This window comes from Salvelinus sp. IW2-2015, linkage group LG9 (genome assembly GCF_002910315.2).
Source record: "Salvelinus sp. IW2-2015 linkage group LG9, ASM291031v2, whole genome shotgun sequence".
In the NCBI taxonomy this organism is placed as follows: domain Eukaryota; kingdom Metazoa; phylum Chordata; class Actinopteri; order Salmoniformes; family Salmonidae; genus Salvelinus; species Salvelinus sp. IW2-2015.
The window spans coordinates 21274726-21302410 of record NC_036849.1 but is presented as its reverse complement, the minus strand read 5'-3'; the positions used below and the strand labels follow the sequence as shown (position 1 = coordinate 21302410).

Genomic DNA, 27685 nt, shown 5'->3' with positions numbered 1-27685 from the left:
AAGTGGCAATTTGAGATTGCTTCATGCAAGTGGACTCTGTGTTTATCTGCGTTCATCTTGTGTTTTCTATTGGGAGGTATGCAAATTGGAGTGGCTCAGGGTGTCTGGAATGATGGTGCTGATGTCGTCATCGAACCAGACCTTCTCACAAGCCACCTTATATTAACATGATGTGCAAGATGCTCATACGGGAAGGTAGTCATACTTAGACAGGTTGACCTTGGAGCTATAAGTATTGTGAACAAGGTCAATCGTGGCTCAGCTTTCACAACATTGTTGGGATTAACTACAAGAAAGGTAATGTTTGGTTTACCACTAAACATCATTACTTCTACCTTGATACGTTCCCAAAACATTGTATCCTGTCGCTGCTGATACCAAGGTGTGTGTGTGTGTTAGGAATGGGGTAGTGTATGTAAAACGCAGTTGTGTGTAGGTTAAGGAATCGGGGTCAGTGGTTGTACCCCTAAAGGTGTGTGGTTTAGGAATGGGTTAGGTGTTAATGTATCAAGGTGATGCTGTGTTGTTTAGGCATGGGGTAGTGTGTGTACCAGTGTGGTGTTAGGAATGGGGTAGTGGTATGTACAGTGTGTGTGTGTGTTAGGAATGGGGTAGTGTTGCCCCGGTTGTGTGTGTTAGGAATGGGGTAGTGTGTGCCCCCACGGTGTGGTGTGTGTTAGGAAGGGGGTAGTGTTGTGCCCAGGTGGTGTGTGGTGTTAGGCTGGGGTAGTGTGTGCCCAGGTGTGTGTGTGCAATGTGTATTACGGACCAATGAGGGTCACGTGGTGTGTAACCAGGTGTGTGTGTCCTAGGTACAATGGGGTAGTGTGTGCCCCAGGTCGTGTGTGGTGTTTTTTTTTTATTTTTTATTATTTATATTTTTTACTTTAATTCTTTTTTATAAAGATATTTTTTACCTTTATATAATTATTCCCCACGCACCCTAACACCGATCCCCCAATCTGGAGTAAAACTAATAAAACACTTCTGCTTTTACCTTCCTTTATACATCTTATACCCATTTACAGACACAGTCCCACTTTACAAAATAGTTTCTATAAGTCCCATATCCTCTAATTTCTAGATGTCCCACTTTAAACTACCCAAATTTTATTTCAACTTGTAGACTGTGCTATTCCACAAAAAGCTGGTGTGTGGTGGTTAGGAATGGGGTAGTGTGTGCCCCAGGTGTGTTGTGGTGCTGGAATGGGGTAGTGTGTGCCCCCGGTGCTGCATGTGCATGTGTATTTAGGATGGGGTAGTGTGTGTACAGGTGTGTGTGTGCATGGGTGTATTAAGGAATGGTGGTAAGTGTGTGCCCCAGGTGTGTGTGTGTTTAGGAATGGGGTGGTGTGTGCCCCAGGTGTGTGGTGTGTTGGAATGGGGTAGTGTGTGCCCCCAGGTTGTGGTGTCGTGTTAGGAATGGGAGTAGTGTGATGACCCAGCGTGCTGTGTGTGTAGGAATAGGGTAGTGTGTGTACCAGGTCGTAGTGTGTCAGGAATGGGGTAGTGTGGTGTGTGTGGTACCAGGTGTGTGTGTGTTAGGAATGGGGTGTGTGTGTGTAGATACCAGTGTGCAGTGCACGATCCTTCTTACCTGCACTCTGCGCGCGAATACATCGACCTGGTATAGGCGCTTCCTCTCCCACTGTGAACTCTCTTGTGTTGTCCCAAATGATTAATCGCTGAATAACGCATGTCCCAGACGTCACATGCAAACGGCTCTCCCTACCTAAACAACAACAAAAACACTGATTCACAAAATATAATGGTATGGATGACACTTTGGATACATCTCTCTTTCACTTTAAGACATAACAAACATTGGTTTTTGGTTGGTGAGTGAGAGCTTCATATTTCTCTAACTAATGTGATTGTTTTTTCTGATGAAATGTTATATAACTGTTGCCACATTTGCTGAGTATTCCTGAGCAAGGAAGTGGAAGGGAAAGTGATTTTCAACCTGGTATGAGTGAGGATGTGCCTCTCAGTGGTAGTACTTCGGAATGCTCCATAGCAGTGGCTCACAAATGAAGTTCTTTCTGCTACTAGTGAATCATGATCATCATCACCGTTAATATCCATTCCCTGCTGAGAAAACCGCAATGAGTGTTCAGAAGAGTACAGACTTCTCAGTATTTACACACACTACACTTCTGTCTATAAGTGTATCAACAACAATTGTAACATTCATCTTTCCTATCGCACACACTACTTACCTCCATTTCTCTCTCAGTTTTGTTGGGTGGTTCTCCTGAATTTTTCTGTGTCTCTCTTCCTCTGTCGATTGCATATTCCTGGCTGGCTTTAGCCATATCATTTCCTCATCAGCAGCCTGGCGTATGTAAAATGAAGTGTCCATACTTTTTCTGATTAACTATCGAGGAGAAAGAGGGGGGAAATAAAAAATGGAGGGGGGGGTCATAGTTCGGTAAATTCATGTTTATAACATACTCACCAAATAGAGCTACGGCTTCTAGAATATTAATTATATGTTTTTTAGAAATACTGATAATTTACCAATAATTACATAAACAATTTCTGATTAATTGCCATAATGTAAAGAACAACAGTGTCTCTGTTCTCATGCCAATGAACACAGAAGCACCTGCTGTCGTATACTACGTCTATGGGCCCTCAAATAACATCTAGTAAGTCTTCTTGCTTTCTCCCACCAGGGGTGGGCAGCTGACTCCAGATAGGCGACCAGGACCATGTGGCTCGTGTGTGGAGCCTGGTGGGTTGTTGCTGGTGGAACCGTGGTCCGAGCCTACGTGAGCACTGCTGCTGGTGGGCTTTCACGGGTTGTTAATGTCTCTCTGACCCTGGCCGTAGCTGTGAATGTCCAACTTCTTCTGACTGCCAGACATGTTGTTTGGCCTGCATCAGGGCGATGCTGGAGCAGCACGTCGTCACAGCCAGCACCCAGCCTACAGGAACAACAAAAACCAGCTATGTCTGCAGTTGGAGCGTAGTACTGGAGGTCCTAGGCAGGGTCATCAACCCAGCCTGCAGAACAACCACTAGCAGGTAGTTGGAGCGTAGTAATGGTGGCCAGGAGGGTCATCAACCCAGCCTGCAGGAACAACCAAACAAGAAGGTCAGTTGGAGCGTAGTATGGTGGCCTAGGAGGAAGTCCACTCAACCCCAGCTGCCAGACCGCAACAAAAAACCAGGACAAAACACCAACAGAAGCTCAGAGTCAGTCGTCACACAGGTTCCATGGCAGGGCTACAACGGCCGCAGTCCCTACGCATAAAGGCCCCAACACACAAGGCAAATCCTGGCGGGGATTGTAGATGGTATTCACTGACTGTTCTCTGTTCTTTTTTTTGCCTGGTGTGTCAGGCCTTCTAAAGGGAAAAAGTGCGAGGACAAGGGAACAGGAAGGAACAGAGACCAAACAAGAGACTAAATAAATAGAACATAAACAATGATGAATAGCAGAATTCAACTGACCCATTCATGTGGTCTCGACAGGAAGTTGTTGGGATTGGTGTTCATCGCCGGTGCGTGGTTTGAATGCGTGTGTGTGTTTGGGGGTAAAGGGTGCGTCAAGGGGGGTTCAAATCAGGATGAGGGGTGTGAGAAGAACACACTCACAAATAACTCAGAGGCCAAGGCCTGGAAATAGAGGTTATTGTGAGCCAAAATGATTGTAATTTTGTTTATTTGTATTTGGACTTGAACTCACTGGTATCTCATATTCAGGCCGTGTAGTTATACTAGTTACAGTGTCAATCTTAACAGCTTTGTCAACTCAACAAAGGCACGCAGCTTCTAATATTAGGCTTGGCAGAACCGCAGCAGACAAGATGGTATTTTTGGCGGGTTTTGGCGGGGCGCGCGGGTGCGGGTGAGGGTCTAAAAATGCCGTCAGCCCGCCCCCCCCACTTTCCCATGGAAAACAGAAAACATTGTTGCAATGAAGACAGAAATAAAGCTGGACAGGACAAGACCACAGTTTTTAAATGATCTTGTAGTTCATGAATGATGATCTGAGAAGGGGTATGCACTCATCAAATGACTCATGTGCCAAGTCTTCCTCAGCAAGAGAAGACTTCTCAAATATTGCACCACAATCGCTATTATGCTAACGAATATGAATATCACATTTTTGGAGTGCAAAGTGACAAAAACAAACAAGAATAACCCCTAATTTAGCCTAGCCACACAGTTGGCATCATCTTCTTAATAGCAAAGTAACTCTGGTTTCTTCCATAGCAAAGGGGCCCAGCTAAAGCTGCCTGGAAGTGAGGTTCTACCTAGGCTAGCTTTGTTAAAGCTGCCTGGAAGTGAGGGTCACCTAACTAGTTTTGATTAAAGGCTTGCTGGAAGTGAGGGTCTACCTAGCTAGCTTTTAACGATTGCTGGAAGTGAGGGTCTACCTAGCTTCCGCCTTGTTAAAGCTACCTGGAAGTGAAGGGTCTACCTAGCTAGCTTGCCTAAAGCTTGTCCTGGAAGTGAGGGCTCTCATACCTATGACTACGCTTGTTAACGCTGCCTGGAAGTGAGGGTCTACCTAGCTAGCTTGTTAACGTTGCCTGGAAGTGAGGGTTCTACTAGCTATGCCACACACCGCCGCTTCTGAGTAAAGCTGCCTGGAAGTGAACGAGTATCTTAACCCTAGCTAGCTTCTGTTAACGTTGCCTGGAACGTGTAGGTTCTACCCTCCGCCTCAAGCTTGTTAAAGCTGCTGGAAGTGAGAGTACTAACGCCTAGCTAGCTTTGTTACGTTTGCCTGGAAGTGAGCGGTCTTCCGCTACGCCAAATAGCTTGTTAAAGCTGCGGAAGCTGAGAGTCTACCTAAGACCTAGCTTGTTAACGTTGCCTGGGACAGTGAGGTTCTACCTATCAGCTTCGTTAACAGCATGCACTGGAAGTCGAGCGTCTACCTAGTAGCCTTGTTAAAGCTGCCTGAAGTGAGAGTCTACCTAGCTAGCTTGTTAACCGTTGCCTGGACAGTGAGGGTCCTACCGTAGCTCAGTCACTATGTTAAAGCTGCCTGGAAAGAATCGCAGTAGTCTACCCTAGCTAGCCTTCGTTAACGTTGCCTGGAAAGTGAGGTTCTACCTATGCTAGCTTGTTACAGCTGCCTGGAAGTGAGAGTCTACCTAGCATAGCTTGTTAAAGCTGCCCTGGAGTGAGGGTCTACAAGCTAGTTATAACGTTGCTTGTTAAAAGCTCACACCCACCACGCAACAATGATAAATGCAGTAATGGGTTCATCTGACGATTGGATAGATAACCTATGTTTTAGCTGACTATTGCAAATACGTTTCACAGGCCTGTTAAAAAAAAAAAGCTGTAGTACAGTTTTCAGTGCTCTAATTAACCTACAATAATGTCTGAAAACTGGATGAAAATATTCATGCCAGCTTCAACGTTAGCTAGTTACCTACTAAGCTTAGCTAGCCACTCACTATAACTAGCCTAGTCTACACTAGACATCTACAACGTCTGCCTGAGTTTTCGAAGACGCAATACCAAGACATTGGGATAAGATGAGTGAAAATATTGTTCGGCTAAAATATTTTTGATAATCAGTCATTAAGTACCAAAACGTATGAGGTATCTCAAGGGTTGCTTAGGTGAAGCTTACGCTAGCAAGACAAGAAGACTCACTGCTGTATGAGTCCCCCAATCGCACGCACAGACAGAACACCAAAGGCAGGCCCGCGTGCGGAAGTTGAGAAAACTACAACCATTGCTTTAAGTAACTCCTAATTTGCCATTAAAATTATGGAGAAATTACTCTGCGCATCATATGCATTGTTTAAGCTCTATGGTGGTTTGTTGGGAAGTAACATTTTTAGAACTTGGTTTACTTAAGATTGTTGTTGAAGTTTTGCAGATTCCATATTTCGTTGTCGGACGTTCCAAATTTTCGTCAGTTTACAACCAGGAAAGCGCTACGGAAGTGTTCACCACGTAGAGCGCGTCCCACGTGATTGAAAACCACAAGTCGCATAAATGTGGACCAATGTCTGGTTAAGGGACAGACTAATGGGGTAGTTTTCTACAATATGGAACCACTGACTTAAGACTCACTTTCCCCGGATGATCATAAAATTGAAGCATCCTGCTTTCTCCTACATCTCCCACCACATACACGGTGATAGGAACGTGAACCCAGTGGCCAGCATGTGGGAGAAGATAGAGCAAGATGGAATTTTGGGCCGATTACGTTCTGCAATTTCATCCCTCGATAAGCATTTGATCTCAATACGGTTTTCCCTAATTCCCAAAACTAAAATATGTCACGAATAGAATGGACTAAGTGTGTAACTTTACTCTTTGCCAAAGTGTAAAACAATGGTGGTCGTTAAGGAGTGCAAGGCGAATTGCGAATATGTCCACAGCGCACTTTTTATGGAATCAGCGTAAATCCCCTAACATAAATATGTACAATAATGCTAGAACGCGCCAATAGGGCTCCTCTGCCCATAGCTTGTTCTGGGTTCTGCCACCTCCTTGCTTTGGTTCTTGCCACTAATGATTATTTATAAGACTCAACACATTGGCACCGAAATAGGACTCTAGTCTATCTTGAGTTAGTAATACAAAAACAAATATTTGGTACATGCCTTCCATGATGTCTAGATGTGTTCATTTATCGCATTCCCATTTTTTTCAGTTCCAGACATTAATTATGAACCTCGTCCTCCCCAATTAAGGGTGGCCACATAAAAACATTACTGTCATCACAAGTACACTACTTCATACACCAACCTTCTGACAATCGTTTTGATAATCTTGGACTGTTCTCCTTTCCCAGCAAGCTGAACCAGAACACACAGTCACAAACTCAGGCTGTTTCATGGGAGAGCAGAAAGACCTTGGTGAGATGAAGAATGGGAAAATAAAAATATTCTGTAGTTGTGTACATTACTATCAATAAACCCATCCTCACACTTCTCATATACTAGTCTTGAACAATCATCTCGTGTTTCTTCATCAATCACCCCTCTACCAGAAAACCTGTGGGACCAGAACAGGGACAAATTAATTAATTCTAATTCCATTTAAAAACATTTTTTCATTGACATAGGTTTTATCCAAATTTTTGAAATGAGAGATCTGGGTAAGGGAGTCACCTTATTTAGATTACAGCCATGGGGTTGTCCCAATTATTTACCTGTATATTTACCACTGATACAGACAGGGTGGTGTCTGTTTTAAAGCCTCAACGCCATACCCATATTTGGCGTCCATTGAAAAAAATATACTTATGTTCTGGAAGCTATTCACGAAATGGCATTCATAATAAACATATCATATGTCTACATTGGTTTTTGCCACATTTTATTATATAAGCAGGACCACTCCTTAATGTTATTTAAAATTGTATGCATGTGAGCTAAACATAAAAATGTTAAAAATATATAAGAACATTCTTTTTTTTTTTATGTTACGTCCATTGCAACAAAAAAAACACTTAATCCATGTACATGTTGTATTTAATTGAAATACTAAATAATTTCATTACTATGGAGGACTGCTCCTTCTGGGGAGTGCCAATAATGGGACAGGTGGCCTTCAAAAGCCTCTAATTGGCTAATACATAGCATCAGCAATCCAGGGTTCTATATTCTCATTTGGGTTGTACCCAAGTACCCCATGCAATACACCTTATCAGGCTATCTGATCTGGTACCGTGTATCCGAAAGGCCGAAAGCCCAGTCCTACCACGCTCTGCCCAAGCATGTTGAGCCCAAGCCTTCTACAAATCAACCACAGCTTTCAGGCTATAGATCCGAGTCACTGTATTCGACTTGTCCCCTGTGTCCAGACCATGTCATATAACTCTCGATCCACTGACTAGGAACCACGGCTATGTTTGCGTTTGCTGCTTGTAGCAAGGCTTTCAACAGTTCTCCTGATGGCAAAGGGGATAGACCATGAAGAGATTCTGAAGGTTTCGCTCAAGAAAATGACGACAAATAAACTGCATTTTTTTATTCGAAGAAAGACACAGAAGGGGGACAGTAGAAATATTGTAAAAAGGAGGCAGTGGGTGTGAGTACTTACTTAAGTCGTTTATTCTTTTGGTGTACCTGGTACTTTACTATTTATCTTTTTGAAACTTATTACGTTTTACTTTCAACTACAGTCCTAAAGAAAATTAATGCACGTTTTTACTCCATACATTTCCCCTGACACCAAAAGTACTTGTTACATTTTACAAACTGCTTAGCAGGACAGGAAAATGGTCCAATTCCACCGCACATGTATCAAGAGAACATCCCTGGTCATCCCTACTGCCTCTGATCATGTGGACCTCAGTAAGACATGCACATGCTTCATTTTAAAATTATGTCTGAATGTTGGAAAGTGTGCCCCCCTGGATTATTCCAAAAAAGAAAAGACAATGGCTGCCACTCTGTTTGCCTTAATATAGGAATTTGAAAAATAACTTTACCAGTGCATTCAGAATAAGTTTCAAACCTCTTGAATTTTTCACATTTTGTTACGTAACAGACCGTATTATAAAATTGATTAAAATTGTTCCCCCAATCTACACACAATATCCATAATGACGTAAGCAAAACAATAAACAGCGTTTTTTAGAATTTTTTTTGCAAATTTGATAAAAACAAAAACACTGAAATATAACATTTACATAAGTATTCCAGAACCCTTTACTCAGTACTTTGTTGAAGCATGCTTTGGCCGCGATACAGCCTCGAGTCCTTCTTGGGTATGACGCTACAAGTTGGTACACCCTTTTATTTGGGGGTTTCTCCATTCTTCTCTGCAGATCTCTCAAGCTCTGTCAGGTTGGGTTGGAGAGCGTTGCTGCACAGCCATTTCAGGTCTACAGAGCGATTTGTTCTCCAGAATCGGCTGATTCAAGTACATGGCTCTGGCTGGGCCATCTCAAGTCATTCCAGAGACATGTGGAACTCCCGAAGCCACTCCTGCGTTGTCTTTTGGCTTGTGTGTTAGGGCTCATTGGAATACGGATGACCTTCGCCTGCCAGTCTGCGAATGTCCTGCGCTCAGACTCTGGAGCCAGCGTTTTTCAAAGGATATTTACTTTGCCTTTAATTCATCTTTCCCTCGAACCTAACTAGTCTCCTAGTCCCCTGCCCTGAAAACATCCCCCACAGCATGATGCTGCAACCGACACTGCCGCTTGCACCGTAGGGGAATAGAAGTCTTGCTACGTTCTAACTTTTGCACTTATACACACGTGGACGCTTGGCATTCAGGCCAAAAAGTTCAATCTGGTTTCATCAGAGCAGATAATCTTGTTTCTCATGGTCCTTGAGAGTCCTTTAGGTGGCATTTGGTCAAACTCCAAGACCAGAGCTGTAATGATAGCCGTGTATGAGCCAGTGCTTCCGTTTCTTTTTTTTGGGGGGGGGGGTGTGGCCACTACCATAAAGGCCTGATGGTGCGAGTGCTGCAGAGATGGTTGTCCTTCTGGAAGGTTTCTCCCTCTCCATAGAGAATCTGGAGCAACCCCAACCCTAATCACACACTACCCCTCAAACCCCCCCCTCAACTACCCCAAACCCTTCAACTACTCCATACCTTCCCTCAACTACCACCAACCCCCCAAACCCCTCAGCCTACCCCCCAAACCCCTCAACTACCCCAAACCCCTCACTCCCCCCCCCCATTCCCTCCCAAACCCTAGCTACCACCCCCAAACCCCTCAACTACCCCAACCCCTCAGTACCACCCCTCTAAACCCCTCACTACCCCAACCCCTCAGCTACCCCCCCCAAACTCCACTAACCCCCCCCGTCCTCGTCCCCCTCAGCTATGGGGTTTGGGGTAGCTGAGGGGTTTGGGGTAGGTTGAGAGGTTTGGGGTAGGTGAGGGTTTTGGGGTAGTTGAGGATTTTGGGGTAGGTGAGGGGTTTGGGGGGAGCTGAGGCCTAGTGTTTCCCTTTAGGGCGTTGTACAGGGTGCTGATGGGGCTATGGGTCACAGCAGCCAGGGTCAAAGAGTAATCACATCTGCCCTCTCAGCCCTACCTCTCCACTAATGAAGGTCCTAATCATGCCATGGCTCTACAGGCCTCACCTCATGCCTCTACCTGGATGGCTGAGGACCCTAGCAGACTGAAGTAATATAGCAGAGTCACTGTATACATGGTAGTACAGCTCCCTCTTGCTACACTCCTGTACCTAGTCAGACTAATGTGAATGTTTATCCCAGAATATAAGTTTCCTCTGAAACCAATAAAACGTATTCAACTTACAGACCGCATTCCAGGGGATTTATCAGTCAGACAATATTTGCTCAGTTTCTAATTGCAGAAGTCAAGTGTGACGGAGAGACTGAGCCCAGAGAGAACCCTCGCCGTCGCCTCAGGTCATCCAAACAACATAGTGACATTTTTGGGAAACCATAAGATCTCACGATTTGCCTCATAAATATGCGTCCTTTATATATTTTAACGGCCCATGTCCAATTCCACATCACATCTTTAATTAGGTGTTTTTCTCTGAAGTCTTCCTCTTTGACATCAGCTCTGCTGCTATGTCACCATGTCTGCAGGTTGTGCATCTGGGAGTTTTAGTGAGGATGGCTGGGCTAGCTAGGTGGTTAGGCAGGAAAGCACCCCACTTCAGGCGGACGTGACACTTTTTTATCTTTTGGCACTGATACGCTGTAGGCTTTTCCAAAAACACCCGTCTCCATTTCAACATCAAAGTGGCCTTCGAGAGAGCAATTGGCATCGAGGGCGAGCCTTTCATGTGATTTGTGGAGCATAGGCGTGGCCGAGCTGCTGACTTAAGAGATGGACACACCTGGCAGGTGCACACACACACACACACACACACACACACACACACACACACACACACACACACACACACAACACCACCCACACACACACAAACAGCTGTGTGCACATACACACATTAACACACACCTCTCTTTGTTTACTATGAGGAGAGACTGTGCCATGAAGAAAAATAACACAGCCAATGTCATTGTTTGTCTATTTGCATACTTTGTACAGTCTGCGTGCCACATCCAAATCAAACCCCCTCTCCCCACCCCCTCCCTCAACCTTCTGAACCCCAACACAATAAATATAGGCAACAAAACACAACAATGCTCAAGTGGATTCTGTACACTCTTAGAAAAAAGGGTTCCAAAATAGTTATTCGGCTGTGCCCATAGGAGAACCCTTTTTGGTTCTAGGTAGAACCTTTTTTCGTTCCAGGTAGAACCCTTTTGGATTCCATGTAGAACCCTCCGTAGAAAGGGTTTTACATGGAACTCAAAAGGGTTCTACCTCAACCAAGAAGGGTTCTTAAAAGGGTTCTCTTATGGGGACAGCCGAAGAACCCTTTTGGAACCCTTTTTTAAGAGTGTAGAAGCACTACAATACTGTGTGTGGGAAAGAGTGTGATAGTATCACAAAGACAGGATATGCAGTAGTAGGGCCTGATATGACTGACAGTGTGGGGGAGTAGTTTCACTACATTTTGCAGTAGCTTTGTGATAGTTGAACTGAATTCTAATCTTGGTAGTTGTCAGTAGTTAAAGAACTGTTTTGCCATGTAGCGTTGTAGCTAACAACTTGAAATACACATTACTTTTTTTCCAAAAAGAAAAGAAAAGATGGGTGAAGTAGTTAAGAATTTCCTTTCTTTTTCAGCATCAGCCCTCTATAATTCTCACATGAAACATAGTCTTTGTGTTTAATAGGCCAAATGACATATTCTGTTCATTAACATCTGACTCCAGAGAGATCTGTTCTTGCAGTTTGTTGTCTATGACATTTCAGATTTAGATAGGATAATTTATCACACAGCAGTTTGTATGTAGCGAACTACTTTTTCTCAGTAACTAGTTCATTAAACTATATTTTTCTTAAAGGTAGCTTTAGTGTAGCTGAAGTTCTTGCAGTGTGAAGTCATTTGTAGTTTGGTCAACTACTATATTTTCAGAGTAGCTTCCCCAACACTGATGACTGAATGGATGCATGTGCATACACAGCATGTCTCTGTCTGTGTGCATGTTTATCAACAGTACACACAGTGTAGACCACCATGGCTGCCTATGTTGTCACTCACCTAGGGTTGAGCTACAAACAAACAGGCATTTTTCTCTGTTTTTTCACAGGCGTGTATGTTCTCAGCCCAGCCCTGTGTCCCTTGTATCTGGTGAGTTCATCTTTCTCAGGAACGGATTCGCTCTGGGTGAGATAAATACTAACAGCCCCTCCCCCTCTGAGGATATGTGACGGGTGATGTCATCACAGAGACAGAGACAATGGACGCTAAATACAGTTAGGAGATGAATTCAGCTGAACTCCCCAGGGAGGAAAGGGGAGAGATGGGGGAGGGAGAGTTGGGTGGGGGGACAGCGACAGGGAGGGTCTCAACACTTCAGTCATCTCGTTTTGCTCTCTTTCTATCACAAGTCTCTCGCTCTCTCTGATGCAGTCTTCTCTCTCTCTCTCTCTGATGCAGTCTTCTCTCTCTCTTTGATGCATTCTTCTCTCTCTCTCTCTGATGCAGTCTTCTCTCTCTCTCTGATGCAGTCTTCTCTCTCTCTCTGATGCAGTCTTCTCTCTCTCTCTCTCTCTGATGCNCTTCTCTCTCTCTTTGATGCAGTCTTCTCTCTCTGATGTAGTCTTCTCTCTCTATCTCTGATGCAGTCTTCACTCTCTTTGATGCAGTCTTCATTCTCTCTTTGATGCAGTCTTCATTCTCTCTTTGATGCAGTCTTCATTCTCTCTTTGATGCAGTCTTCATTCTCTCTTTGATGCAGTCTTCTCTCTCTGATGCAGTCTTCACTCTCTCTCTGATGCAGTCTTCACTCTCTCTCTGATGCAGTCTTCTCTCTCTGATGCAGTCTTCTTTCTCTCATGCAGTCTTCTCTCTCTCTCTCTCTGATGCAGTCTTCTTTCTCTCATGCAGTCTTCTCTCTCTCTCTCTCTCTGATGCAGTCTTCTCTCTCTCTCTGATGCAGAGCATTGACGTACACAAAGCTGCTTCTCAGAAAGCACAGGGTGGTGAGCTCTGATCAAAGAGACTGGTTCACGTTGTACGATTTTGCTTGAAGGCCTATTGTACAACAAGGGCAGTGTTTGGGACGAAGTGCATACGTGTGAATGTGTTTTTGATCAGTGAGTGAGATGAGGGCTGTGTGTTTGGCAGATCATTGCCGCAGGGGAGCTTCAGTCCTGTCCGTCAGGTTAAACATTAAAAAAGCACTTCCCTCCTCCTTTGCCAGCTTCTCTCCTGGCAGCCATGCAAATGCAGGCGCTACAGTAAAGCCCTGAGCAGCCCAGCCCACTCCGCTCTGCCAGCCAGCCAGCTGACAGGTGAACGTTTGCAGGCCAACCAAGGTGGGGGCGCTCATCTCACAAAGGGATAGAGGGATAGTCATATGGTACACTTAAACTCATGTAGTGCATACTTTAGCTGAGGATATCGTCGGCTGGCAATCTGTGTTGTGTGTTTTTAAATGTTTGTTTTTTTAAATACTAAAATCTTTAGGAGGAAAAAATATAAGGATTCTCATTATCAAATACAAATGTGGTGGTGCTGTTCTCGATTTAAGAGTCCACTCTTTTAAAGCAAAATTCCCCTTCCCTAAATTAAACAATGTCACTTTATAGCAGGATGGGGCCTGGCCACCGGAGTGTATATTAAATAAGCGAGGCCACACTGACGCCTTCAGTGCAGACATGACATGTAGACAGAGACAGAGAGGAGACAGCTTTACGGTATGTGCAGGGTTATTTCCAACTACAGGAAGCCAACACACTGACTTGTGCATGCATTCAGGAACACACACAGACACACAGCTTGAGTGCCTCTTTTGCTTCAGCAGTGCATGCAGACACATACAACCTGTCCTTTACTACACACATAGACATAGCCAGCAACTCTATCACATTTCACACATACGCACAAGCACACACACGCGCAGACACACACACACAGTGGATATTATGAACTATTCCTCCCATTTTCCACACTGTTCTCCTCCATTTCCAACAACTCCTCAAATAGCCTCCAGCCTGGCAGGGGGGCGATGCACCACCCTTCGCCTCCTCGCCCTTCGCCCCCTCGCACTTCGCCTCCTCGCACTTCGCCCCCTCGTCCTTTGCCTCCTCGCCCTTCGCCCCCTCGCCCTTCGCCCCCTCGTCCTTCGCTAGGAACCCCATACCCCTCCATGTGGCACCCTGAACCCCCTGCCTACCTGCATTGGCCAGTTGGTCTGTTTTGACTCCACCCTATCCCAAATAAAACCCTTAACAGACATGAGCACAGAGCATAGCAATCAACCCATCCACAGCAGCCACTATAAACCTGCACAGTATAACCATAGTGGACATGATATCTCAACAGGAGTGATCATTAATCCCTATTAATCCCAATGCTCTGGTCTGACTGCTCCTAGCCAAGCATGGGCAGACACACACCAGCAGTCTGTAGCGGTTGACTCATCCTTGTAACACAATCCTCCACAGTCTTTCACATGATCATACATTAAACCACATTGATATGCATCACTGCCCAAATGATGGAGCTAACAGCTTTAGCCTATTGGACCTCACTGGCACAGCTCACAGCAGGCAGCTCACCATCTCTTTAGAGTGTTAAGTCAACGAGCCACTTATGTGGTCAACCAGGTACGACCCTCTGACCAAAGGCAGCAGGGTGAGGCCACAAGTGTTTTGTATTTGCGGCTTGGAGACACAGCTCCTCTTAGCGGTCTCGGGTTATGCCTTAATACGCTTTACAGTTTCCTCTGACAGTGCCCCTCGCCACCCCCTAATACCACACACACACTGCTGCACCACCGAACACACCGCATTGTCTCCCATTGATTACAATTGCTGGTCAACTGTTGTTGATCCGCCCACATACACTGACAGTACACACACATACTCATGGACACACACGGCTACAATTTCTTGTATCATCTGCATATGACTCATGTATCTCTTTTAGTCTGCAATGGTGGCACCCCCTTCTCTCACCCCCTACGCCAAGAATAGCCTCTCTCTCTCTCTCTCGCTCTCTTTCGCTCTCTCTCTGTGAATCCCTCTACACACAGCTCATGAGAGCAGTACATTTGACTTCTGATAAAACAAGACAAATATTCTCATGTACCCTGTAAGTACTCACGTCTGGGTTCCCTGGGCCCATCCACTGTCACTTTAATGGCACGGTGGTAGGTGGCCACCTGAGGGGGACCAGAGAAGACTGTGATGGTCAGAGTGAAGCTCTTTCCTAGGGTAGACAGAATAGAGAAGGCCTTGGTTAGTGAAGGGCATCAGTAACACAGAGTTTCAAGAGGAACATCAAACCAGAGCATGTGTGAGGGTTTACTGGCTTGGTTAATTCATTGTGGAAATAAACAGATTTTTGTGGAACATACACACTTTGTTCATAACCACCACAGTCAGCTTGCTGAATTAAAATTGCCTCCTGATATGGCTCCCTTTTAAGTTTGTAAATTAAAGGGACCACCACTTTGATGGGCTGAAATGTGGGCATGATTTGAATTATTGAGAGAATCTATTCCAGACTGTCCAAAAGGCTTACAGCGACAGTTTATTGTTCAACAAGGCAGATTCTTGCACGAGCTTCCTCGAGCTCTCCCATCTGCATGAAAGGGGAGAGAGGGAGATCGTGCAATGGTCCGTTTTTCGTCCCAGGCTATGAAGCAGCGCTTTCATAAAAAGGCATCTCTTGTTAAAGAGACTGTGGGGGGAAAGGAATCCTGGGGTGGGGTAATTGACTACAGAAATGAAAGGTACGTTTAATTCAGAGACTAGAGCGTTTTCCATTCATCAGTCTGCAACTATTTAAAGTGTAACATTTAAGGGAAATATGTGAGCACTAGGGCCAGGAGGAAGGAGAGGGATACGAGAAGGTTCTGGTTCTGGTGGAATGTCAGCTATGTGAGAACTAGTTTTTAGAAGTGTAAACAGGCAAGCTTTTAGAAATGCCAAGCCTTGAACTGAATATTCTGGTCCAGGCGATGTGTTTATTTGGACAATGGTGCAATGTTCGTAGAATATATGCTGCTGCTACTATCCCGAGCATCTTTTGAAGGGGACGTGCGTGATGGTCAATTAGGACTAGTCCTATAAAAAGAACTTGTGGCAATGCTTGGCTGAGCATTAGGCTATAATTTGAAATTGGGCTTTGCTCTTTGTCGATAAAGAATGATCAAACCACATCTTAAAATATGTAATAATCATATTGTGTTCTGGATTTTCTTTTGTTCCAATAAACATTGATAATCCCCATAATTATACCTGCGCAATGATGGTGCGGTCTTGCAGCTATAATTGGTCCGGGAGATGAATTCATCTGATTCTCACATTCCCTAACACTTTTATTTTATCTGTTAAAATATTTTATCACTTTCTTTGTTTAAAATAGATTACCAAAAGTAGATCTACTCAGGCTAAGTTTTGCAAGTCAGTGCAACTATGACGCATGCCGATAGGTGTTTTGTATGCGATGTTAGTTATTGATTTCATTTAGTAGGCCAAATACTATTCATGGTTTAAGGATATAGGTGCGTGACTCCCTCTGCTCACCTCGTCCGCTTCTGCCCACGAACCGCAGGTCGTTGAAGCGGGCGACCTGGTTCTTCATCACCGCAGACGCGTTCCTCAGCTCTGCAGAGAAGTTCTCGTCGTTCCCCGCCATCACCGTGACCAGAGTCCCRTCGGGCACATCACCGAGTGCAACAACCTGTGAGAACTCAACGCGGTCAACCGGGGTCACCATGCTAAACCAAATACAGACTGCAACAAACCGCATCCGGTGGAATCAAAAAACGCACCATAAAACACATAAATATTAGACCTGATTTCCAATCCATAAAAAAAATGTGCCTTTTAGATATTGTTAGCAAATATTTTGGTCAAAATATATAGGACTATTGTGCTATTAGGTTACAACTACATGGTACGATGCTTTCTTGAAACAAGCTTGCAATTCAAACACTAATATTTTAAAGCTATGTAAATTACTTTGACATTTGATAGRCCTATATCCAAATCACTTTCCCAAATAATTTTTGCAAATACTCCTCATTAAATAAGTAGGCCTATGCGATCTAATCAAGCATTTTTTTACACGTGGATATGATACAAATCAAATAGATATAGGCTTGTCTATTTTTCTAAATATTACACTTTTAGGCCACAAATTCTATTCACGTCCTGGTGTATAAATATAATTGATAACGTTCAATGTAGCATAATTTCATTGCTTCGTAATATAGGCCTAAATATGTTTTTCTGCATTGCAAAACCTTTCAAAATAGCAATTTAAAAATAACTAGCTTACCAGGTATAATAATATATGTTATCATTAGAATTATTGTTATTAAATGATCATTATTTGTATTAGGGCCTATATTGTTGGCTAATTGTTGATTAATTGTATGTCATCGCAGTTCTTGCAAATCCAAACACTTTTCTAAATCTCATATTCAAGTAAGTACAATGCAAAAAAGAAACAAGATAATTATGCCAAGTTATCACTTTGGCAGGCCACTATAATTTTGACAACTTTATTTAATTCAATTATTTAGGCCTATATTACAGAATAGGGCTCTGCGTAAAAGTAATTGTAATAGACCTACTAATGTAAGTAACTGCCTTGTTAGCGAAATGAAGCATACACAAGAAAGCTTAAAAAATTGTATTTTACGCTTTTTCTGCAGTAGCCTACAGTAATACATCATTAGGTCGGTCATTACTTCATAAGTGCCCATTTGTAATTATGCATAATTTACCTTACCTTGAAAGCCACAGGGAGTGTCTTGTTGCACCTCCAGTGTGAGGGCAGCACGGAGCAGAGGAAGTTTGGGCTGTCTGTACGGACCAGCTCGCCAGCGTGGTCTGACAGGACGTCCACCACATTCCTGGCCTCGGGTCGTGTCCTCAGTGGTCCAGGGGTGCCCATGGTCCCGCTGCCGTCTCCAATCTTGCTGCAGGGGAACGACGTGGAGGGCGGTGTGAACCGTCTGGTGGTGTTAGGGTCTACGGGAATATGCATCACAACAGCGTTGGTCAAGGCCACTTCTCGAGGGGTTTTGACGAGTGTTCAGGGCTCTTTTTTTGGAGAATATATGTATTTTTCCCGCTCTCTGACACTTGTTCCTTTGGTCTCGGTCAATTCCAGCGGTTTACGCGATGATGGAGCTGAGCGCACGCAGCTCCCCCGGTTAATCTATCACAATAAATCCTGAACTGTCCAGTGAGTGAAGAGACTTTTTATCTTGCAGACACGATAAAGTTGAATGTTTGCGTGTTATATCATCTGCTCAGGATGTAGCTGCATGAGAAACATCGAGTTGATTTCTGCTTCTCACTGACTACAGCAAAACCACGAAACCGCAAACTTAGATCTGACCTCTTTTCCACAGTGCTCTGTTCTGGTTGCCTATAAGGCTTACACTCTATCTGCACTATTCAGCATTTAATACGATGCCCGCCCGCAATAAGATTTTGGCCTCATATTACAAAATAAATATCTATACAATGAGAAACATTAATAACAATCTATCGACTGATCGACAAACGCAAAAATATACAATTATTAATAACGTCCAGTGAAAAGGAAAACTATGAAATCCAATCGTTTGCAATATTCACGGAAGCTGACGAGTCGAGTGCTCCTTGTTAGGGCTTCAACTTTATAGCAGAATTTTCCAAATATCTTGTTTCACCTTCGGTGACTGAATGAGTTCCTTCGATTGAATTGGGCTTTTTGGGTCTCGCCAGACCTCGCCGCACACACTGAAGATGTTGCCTACTCAACAAAGTAGGCTAGCTACAACAGAGTATGGAGGCTACTCAGCCATTCACAGTTCTCAACGCGAAGTACAAGACGCAGAAGTCCGATGGTTTCATGTGAAGTTTCTTTATATTCAATGTTTTTTGTTCATCCGTATCACATGTCCTGCCACCGGTTATCCTTAATGAAACTAAAAAGTAAGTCGAGATCCAAAAACTATTTTCTTGAAACTATTCTGTCGCTACGTTGAAATAATCTTGAATATCTGTATAAATGTAGTCCTTTTGCTGTAGTTAACGCACTTGAAGGTAACAAAGACGCGCTTGAGTGAGTGGTGGTGCGAGAGTGAAGAGTGCTGTGATATTATTTACTCAAGTAATTTTAGTGTTAGTGGTTCGAGTGTGGCGATAACTTCCACCAATGAGTCGCCTGGGTTGGGCTTTCATTAGACCAATCAAAGTCTTCGGAATATAGGCGAAGTGAAAGCGCTCTCTGCTTATTCTGCCTTACACACACGATACATTATTAATAATATACTATCTATTTGTGCTTTTCTACATTATGTATCTMCATTAGATGTTATAATGTTTTGCACAGTTAGACTATATTTATACTTAAAGTTATAGCAACTGTTCTCACCTGAATGGTGAACCAGTTATAATTCCCCCCAAAAGTTATTTGTTAATTGAAGATTTWAAAAAACACATTCTGTGTTATGACTGATCCCTCTTCCTTCTTTATATGACATCAGCAAAAATAATATAGGCAACCACTTTTTGAATAAATAGAATCACATAATGCATTCTGCCTATATTAGTACATCACCGCAGTGCGTTTACATACAGAGTGAAAAGAAAACAATAATTCAAGCATACACATGTATTTGGTGACTGCAGAAGAGACCAACGTCTTTAGGGAAAATAGGCCAGTCATATAATGCAGCTATATGATCTTATTATGGGCCTATACCCTTAGCCTATTTGTTTTTACGAAAAGCAATAGGCTATTTCTGAATGCAGAATTGTCAATCAACCGTAATGAGCTATTGATCATTTTAGGGGTTCATGCACCTTTCAAATGACATAACTATGGTTTATTTATCAATATGAGTTGTGAATTTATTATGATTTTCCCATTATTGTCCCTTATGCAATTCACCCTTGAGTTTTCAGAGAACGTCAAAGCCAAAGGCATCTACCGGATGATTTTGTTGTTGTTTAGTATCACGTAATTGAGAGTAGGCCCAATAGGCTTAGGCTGCATTACATTAACTGTAGTGCTGCTGGGGTTAGACACCTACTCACAAAATATGTGGAATACATATTTATCAATATGCTTTTGTTATTTTTCTTTTTTCTTTTCTTTTTAATATGTTATTTGTTCCTATATCCAAGGAATTAGAATAAATTAGGCTAAGGATGCGTATACATTAATAATATAGGCCTATACATTTTACGTAATATGCATAGGTGCATATTTGTTAATATTTATAATTATATATAATTGTGTTATCACCATGATTCGATCACACCAAATGAAAACRAATTAAAGCATACAAGCAATTTCCTCCATAGGCTTACATAACAACTACAATTTTGCCAAAATACATTAACCACAGGCAAATATTAATTGGAATTCCATCATTTAATAGGTTAGTCAGTGTATGGCACATGAAACGGCACACCCCGTTTACTCGTTCCCATGCAATGATGGCCCACAGACGCTAGTTGGCGCATTTGTCTTTGCCAAATGGACCTGCCTTAGTACAGAAGGGGTATGGAGGGAGAAACGGCATTTGTACCATCAGGGAAAATCTGAAAAAGCAACATATATACTACATACTAGCTTGCTCCAAGACGACAAAACGTGGGTCCTAGACGACAATTATTAAGCCTACCTGTGTCGAGCGTCAAGTTTTTTTTGTCAATTGACCCATGTGCTGGAATTCTGCTCGTCCGTTCCATTCTTTTCTGCATTGAAGTAGGCATCTACTAGTAGGCTTAAAATGCAAAATAAAACCACTCAATTTTCTATTCGTTTAATGCCACCTTTTAGGTTCTTAACAAGTTACGAATAAATGTACCATGCACTGTTTTACTCTTATATAGCCTCGATTAGGAAATCATTTATATATTTTTTTCCACAGATGTATGGAGACATTACATTACATTACATCACGTCTTGGGTGTGACAATAGCGCTTTACAAATTAAATGAATTATTATTATTATTATTATTATTATTATTATATATTTGCTGTTTTGTCCAACACACAATAAATTATTGAATAAACAAAGACATGACATACTGTATAGCCCATCTATATATCAAAGAGCAGTTATTTAGTAAACATATATAAGTAAAGGCCCAGAAAATCATTAAGAAGATCAGGCTATCTACAATCACATTCGTTATAGATTAGCTTACATATTAATTGTGGGGAAAAAAGAGGGGAGGGGGGGACGTTTTAAATGTAAAATATTTGTGGATAACTTGTTTATTGGATCAAGAGGCATTTGATTCTTGGGGTTATTTTTTGTGGTGAGATGCACAAACCCATTAAAAACCGCTCCCATCAGAATTAGKCCCTATTGTCAGAAATAAATAACATAAAACACATCATGGGATCGGATAATGCCTTGAAAGTCATTGAAGTAAAATGTTATAACTTACCTACCAAAGCACGTGTGGGGTACTTATTTGTTTGTCTTCAATTTTCCCAAATATTGCATTGGTGCGCTATCTAAGTCTATAATGCCTTATTGAATTCATTTAGGTACGTGTTTGATATATAATTATACCTGATTGACAATCATTAGTCTACGGTCCTGAGGAAAAAATGACCCGTATATATTTTCCCCCTATTTCTATTGAATATGCAAAGTGTGTGTGCTTTTGTTTATTTTAGATAGGAGGGAGTGGGTTGGGTAGGGAAGGGAGTGGGTTTAGATTTACCCTTCATTTTCTTTATTATACTGATGTCAGTCAGACAGATAAAGCCAGAGTCTTGTGGGGAGAGTTGATGAGGAGATTATATACTCTTCATGCACGCGGAGACCGTTAGGAGGGAAGCCATTTGAAATCATATTTTAACAACACGAATTGGCGCCAAACGTATTGATAACAATTATCACAGCCATAGTCTATACATTTATTTGCTAGGCTGTTGTCTGTAGAGTGCAGACTGCATAGTGGGGTGAGACCTCAACTGGGCGAGCTGTCAGCAAGCCTGTTTCTTTATGAGGAGAGAATGTGAAATTCTTAATTGCTACAACCGCACTGAATGACCGCAAATATCAAGGCATGTGCCTTTTGGAGAACACTGGACATGTGTCTAAAACAGATCGTTCTTCTAATTATAAAATACTATGCCTAAAATCTTCTGAGTTTATATCTAAGTAATTAGAGAGTAACTAACTGTTGTAAACTTATAATAATGCAATTATCATAAAATGTATATGCTGTTAGCTGAAGCTGCAGGGCGCATTTTCAGGACCTACTGTCTTCAAAAGTATCGCCTATCATTGTCCGCTAGTGGGACAAATACATCGGGGATATTTCATTCGTCCTCCTGCCTCTGTTCATTATTAATATCTGACCACACGACCGACTACCCTGCGCAGCGGTAATGCGCGCTTCGGGCGCCTGTCTTATTTAGACTCCTACGTTTCAACAGACAGTTTCTACGGTTTCAGCCGCACAGAGACTAAGGACGGAGCCCGTCGTGCCCCTGAACGATTTTTAATGATTCGAGTGGGTTCAGCTCAACCGAATGCAGAACTCCTGGACGATATCTGATACCCCAGGCCAACCTCACGTACTAGACGWTTTTACCCTCTACTTTTAAAACACAGAGGTTTCAGCTATAGCCTCTATAGGCCCAGTATAAACACTACAGGCCTCCAGTATGGAAAGAGTTTGGAGGGTTAGAGTAGGAAAGGATAAAAAGTGCTCCAACCAAAATTAATAGATTCCTTATGAATATGAGAAGTTTCCTTCTCAAATTCATATTAACTCTTMCTATGACCTGTGCGCTGGCATATACACCTCCAGCCATGCTATCTCTATGTTGTGAGGAACTACAGGTTTTCAAATGAAAGAGCATTTGCCTTTTCTTTTCCACTTGAGGCCTGGTTTAAAATGAGCCTAGTTAAGCCTGCCTTGCCTGCCCTGCAGAGGCCAACCAACACCCCAAATCATGGCATATCAAAGAGAGTATCAACGTTTTCTTCCTCTCCATTTTCATATGGTTTGGCTGATAATGAAGCAGAATGTAAAAGCTAATAGTTAGAACATCATCCCCATTCGCTAAAAAACACACAACAAGCCTGTTAGTTGTAAACCTACCCCTGACTCCACCATGCCCACCATGCCCACCACCCATCATATTTCATATGTCTGATGCCACTTCAAACAGGTTTTGATGGATGGGGAGAYACTTTCAGATATGTGAGGAGATACAAACGTGAAATGTTAATTCTCAATATGAACCCCAGTAACCCCATAAACCCATGAGATATTTACAGACGTGTGTACATGTGCCATTGGAGGGGTGCTTTTCATTAGAAAAATGGGGCTATGGAGCAATCAGAAATAGTTTGAGGTTAAACGATGACATAAGACAAAGATTTCTATCTTTAGTGGCTGTGGCGGTCGCACATTTCTGTACATTCACAAATTACAGAACAAGCCTGACCCTCAACCCACCGAACGCATTCCTTCCGAAAAGTGTCTTCTCCTATTTCAGCCGGGGGTTTTCTGCTCAGTGGAAATATGAGTGTTCTGAATGGAAGACTCCTATGAAATTGACTTTTATATCTCTTGGATTAAATGAGCTCTACAACTGTGCTCAGGATATTTTTTTGTACAGTATCAATGGTGAATTCTGTGGTAGACTTGAAATGCTGCTATATTTAAAAAAATAAACTTTGCTATGAAATGGACTTCTGCTGCTTGATATGACAAGAGTGTCAGTGGTTAGTATTCCAAGCATGATGTAAGTCATCAAAGCATTCTGTCCCTCGTCCCAAAGCCAAATCATATTCTAGCATTTGGATGTTTACACACAGACTATAGAGAGACTTTGAAAAGTAATGCTTCAGAGAGACTGGGTAAAGATTGTTTCGTTTTGTATGGGGGTTCTGAGCTCCGATTGCTGATGCTTTCTCAAACGATGATTACATAATGTGTCAGCACATCGCAGTTGGTGGTCATTGTTGTCCGTTTTGATGTAGACCATCAAAAACCACATTGGCAGTTTTTATCATAGCATATTTATGTGTTCTTAATTGATCTAAAGCCAATTACTCCTCATCTTATCAACTTCCAGTTAGCTGATTCAGATATGAGCACCAGGCTACTCGTTTAATAATGAGATTAAACACTTTAACTTTCCTTTTTAAAGACTTAAAACTAATTTTGGGTAAATCAGAAATTGAATCACCTACACTCAAGTATACGCATGTGTCACGCCCTGGCCTTAGTTATCTTTGTTTTCTTTATTATTTTGGTTAGGTCAGGGTGTGACATGGGGGATTTATGTGTTTTGTCTTGTCTAGGGGTTTTGTATGTTTATGTGTTTTCTAGTCTAGGTGTTTGTATGTCTATGGTTGCCTAGATTGGTTCTCAATTAGAGGCAGCTGTTTATCATTGTCTCTGATTGGGAACCATATTTAGGCAGCCATATTCTTTAGGGATTTCGTGGGTTATTGTCTATGTGTAAGTTTCCTGTGTATGCACTTGTTTAATATATAGCTTCACGTTCGTTTGTTGTTTTGCATAGTTTGTTTAAGTGTTCTTCGTTTCGTTAAATAAATAGAATAATGTATTCTTATCACGCTGCGCCTTGGTCCTCCTCTCTTCATCCACATTACGGCGATCGTGACAGCATGTGATTCTTCAGAAACATTATTTTTACGCCACTTTGATACAGCTATGATCGGAAGTGACTTTTTCCATAGTAGGTTAGGAGAATTAACGTAGCAGGTTAGGAGAATAAGGTTAAGATTAGGAAAAGGGTTATGATCAGAGAAAATGCTCTCCTAACCTGCTAAGAAAATCACTTCCGGTCGTAGCTGTATCAAAGTGGCATGAAAAGAGTGTGTCCCTGTGATTCTTGAGAAAGTTCGGGATTCATATACTCCGCAAGCTTCCAACATACTTAACCATCTTGTTGAAATGTAGAATTTCAGGTTATCCACAGAGTTCGAGAGATCTGTTTTTTCATATCAGGCCTCTCATATGTTGAACAGTCTCCAGTTCGCACTTCGTTTGGATGATTTGGTGTCCCTGGGTCAATTTAGGGAATTGGTTAAGGATTTTTATAGTGATGAATSTGTTTTATTTGATTATAATGGCTATAGTGTATCGTGTATGTATATATTGTGTATATTTTGTGCATTTTGTATATAATTGTTTGTGTGCTGATATGACTGTTCCCAGGGCACGCTTGTGAATGAGACCTAGGTCTCAATGTGTCTCCTTGGTTAAATTCAAGTTAAATAAATATAAGCAGATATATAATATATATCACATACAATGATGAATGAGTCTGTAACATCTCCGAAACCAGCAGCTAATTACTATGTAAGTGTGATTAGGTGAAATAGTGTAGTTGTAGACTCAGACAATGAGCACATTCAGCTCATGCATCTTTAATCCACAGCCTACATGTTYTAAAAGGTGCAGAGTGTAGCCAAGGGCTTATTAAAGGCCTCTGAATCAATTGAGTAAAATAATGGCTGTTGGGGGATGTCTCTGTCTTGTCTCTGGGTGCTGCAACACTTTATTCATGCACACTAAAGGACAGCTAGCTATACAGTAACTAACTGAGTAAAGACATTAGTCATGACGAAGAGGCCTTCAAGTCAGATGACTGTTATTATCACTGTTATCAACACACTCAGAGACATTTAACGTGTCCCCCTTTCCTTGTTTTATACATCATGTATCAAATAATGTACAGTATGTACATGAAGATACTGATTATGATCACACGTTCTGTGTTTCAGAGAAAGATAGAGAGACAGAGAGAGAGACAGAGAGATAAGAGAAGACAAGAGAGAGGGAGACAGAGAGAAAGACACAGAGAGAGTAGACAGAGAGAGAGAGAGAGAAAGAGACAGACACAGAGAGACGCAGAGAGACAGACACACCCACAGAGAGAGACAGACACAGAAGAAAGGCAGAGAGACAGACACAGAGAGAGAAAGTGAGAGAGAGAGAGACAGACGGAGAGAGAGAAAGAGAGAGAGAGAGAGAGAGCGAGAGAGAAAAAGAGAGAGATAGAGAGAGGGATAGAGACAGATGGAGAGAGAGAACGTGAGAGAGAGAGGATAAGACAGACCGAGAGAGAGAGAGAGAGAGATAAGATACAGACGGAGAGACAGAAAGCGACAGAGAGAGTGAGTGAGACAGACAGACAGACAGACAGACAGACAGACAGACAGACAGACAGACAGACAGACAGACAGACAGACAGACAGACAGACAGACAGACAGACAGACAGACAGACAGACAGACAGACAACAGACAGACGACAGACAGACAGACAGACAGAACAGAGAGTTATGTGTCCCTCTCCTCTAGAGGGGCTGCTGCAGACAGGACTAGGGGTGATTGTGCTGTATGTTCTGTAGTAGCACTCATATACTCCCTTTCTGATACTCCCTAGTATGTGTCTAGCTCTTATAAAGGCTGTTATGTTTATAAAAGACAATGTGAAGTACTACATAGGAATAATTGCATAATAATGCAATTAAATTAGATGAAACATGAAACATGAAAACTATACTTATTCAAAGATCAATAGACTTTTCTGTAGTGTGACCTCACATGACATTCTATATCAAAACCCGATCAAATAAATAGTTTGTTAAGAAATAGTTTAAAGTCGTATGAATTTGATTAAAGGTTTATATCTGATCAGTGTGTAGGGTTAACCCCGTGGTCAGAACCCCACCCCTGTCACCCCGTCTTTTAGTTGCAGTTCAAGGGGACACCTCCGGGGCCTGCTCTGGGTCTCTCTCTGTGAACTCCCATGTCACCATACGGTCCGCCCTCACATCATTCTGTTGGGTACGCTCGCCCCACAATGACAGTCAGAAGGCTGTGATGTGGTTGCGTGTGGTGTTTATTCATTGGAAAGCCACTAAGAGTACTATTGATGGTAAAGTCACAAACGGAGCTGTGTTATTATATGAGCACATTTGTTTTGGTTGAGTTAGTTGAGATCTGATCCAGTTGGTTGAGATCTGATGTAGTTTGTTGAGTTCTGATGTAGTTGGTTGAGATCTGATCTAGTTGGTTGAGTTCTATCTAGTTGGTTGAGTTCTGATGTAGTTGCGTTGAGTTCTGATGTAGTTGGTTGAGTCTGATGTAGTTGTTGAGTTCTGATGTAGTTGGTTGAGTTTTGATATAGTTGGTTGAGTTCTGATCTAGTTGGTTTAGTTCTGATGTAGTTGGTTGAGTTCTGATCTAGTTGGTTGAAGATCTGATCTAGTTGGTTGAGATCTGATCTAGTTGGTGAGATCTGATCTAGTTGGTTGAGATCTGATCTAGTTGGTTGAGATCTGATCTAGTGGTGAATCTTGATCATTGTTTAGTTCTGATGTAGTTGGTTGAGTTCTGATCTAGTTGGTTGAGATCTGATCTAGTTGGTTGAGATCTGATCTAGTTGGTTGAGATCTGATCTAGTTGGTTGCGTGTGTGTTGTGGGTCCTGTCTTGCTGAGTTAGGGGAACCAGTATGATGTATTGTTGAGGACTGCTGACCTGACCTGAAGGTTGGTTCATCAACTCCCTTATACTGCCATGTCTGATTTGGCTTTGAACCATATACATTGACATCATATTGTTATTAGTTGTTGGTAAATCATACACTTTAACACGAGACTTGTTTATCGTCCAATATGAATATTTAGCTTCATGG

The 27685-nt window shown here is 42.4% G+C and overlaps 1 protein-coding gene across 2 annotated transcripts in view; it reads right to left on the bottom strand.

Annotated features, from left to right (window-relative positions):
* Window positions 1-27685, bottom strand: part of LOC111968804 (RUNX family transcription factor 3) — a 93663-nt gene that overhangs the window by 38188 nt on the left and 27790 nt on the right. The window contains exons 3-5 of one of the 2 annotated variants that reach the window (XM_023994681.2): window positions 17759-18000; window positions 16546-16702; window positions 15104-15223 (exon numbers count right to left, since the gene is read on the bottom strand). In XM_023994681.2, the coding sequence (XP_023850449.1) occupies window positions 15104-15223; window positions 16546-16702; window positions 17759-18000 (519 nt within the window). The remainder of the gene's footprint in view (window positions 1-15103; window positions 15224-16545; window positions 16703-17758; window positions 18001-27685) is intronic. The other variant, XM_023994683.2, reaches the window with a different exon arrangement.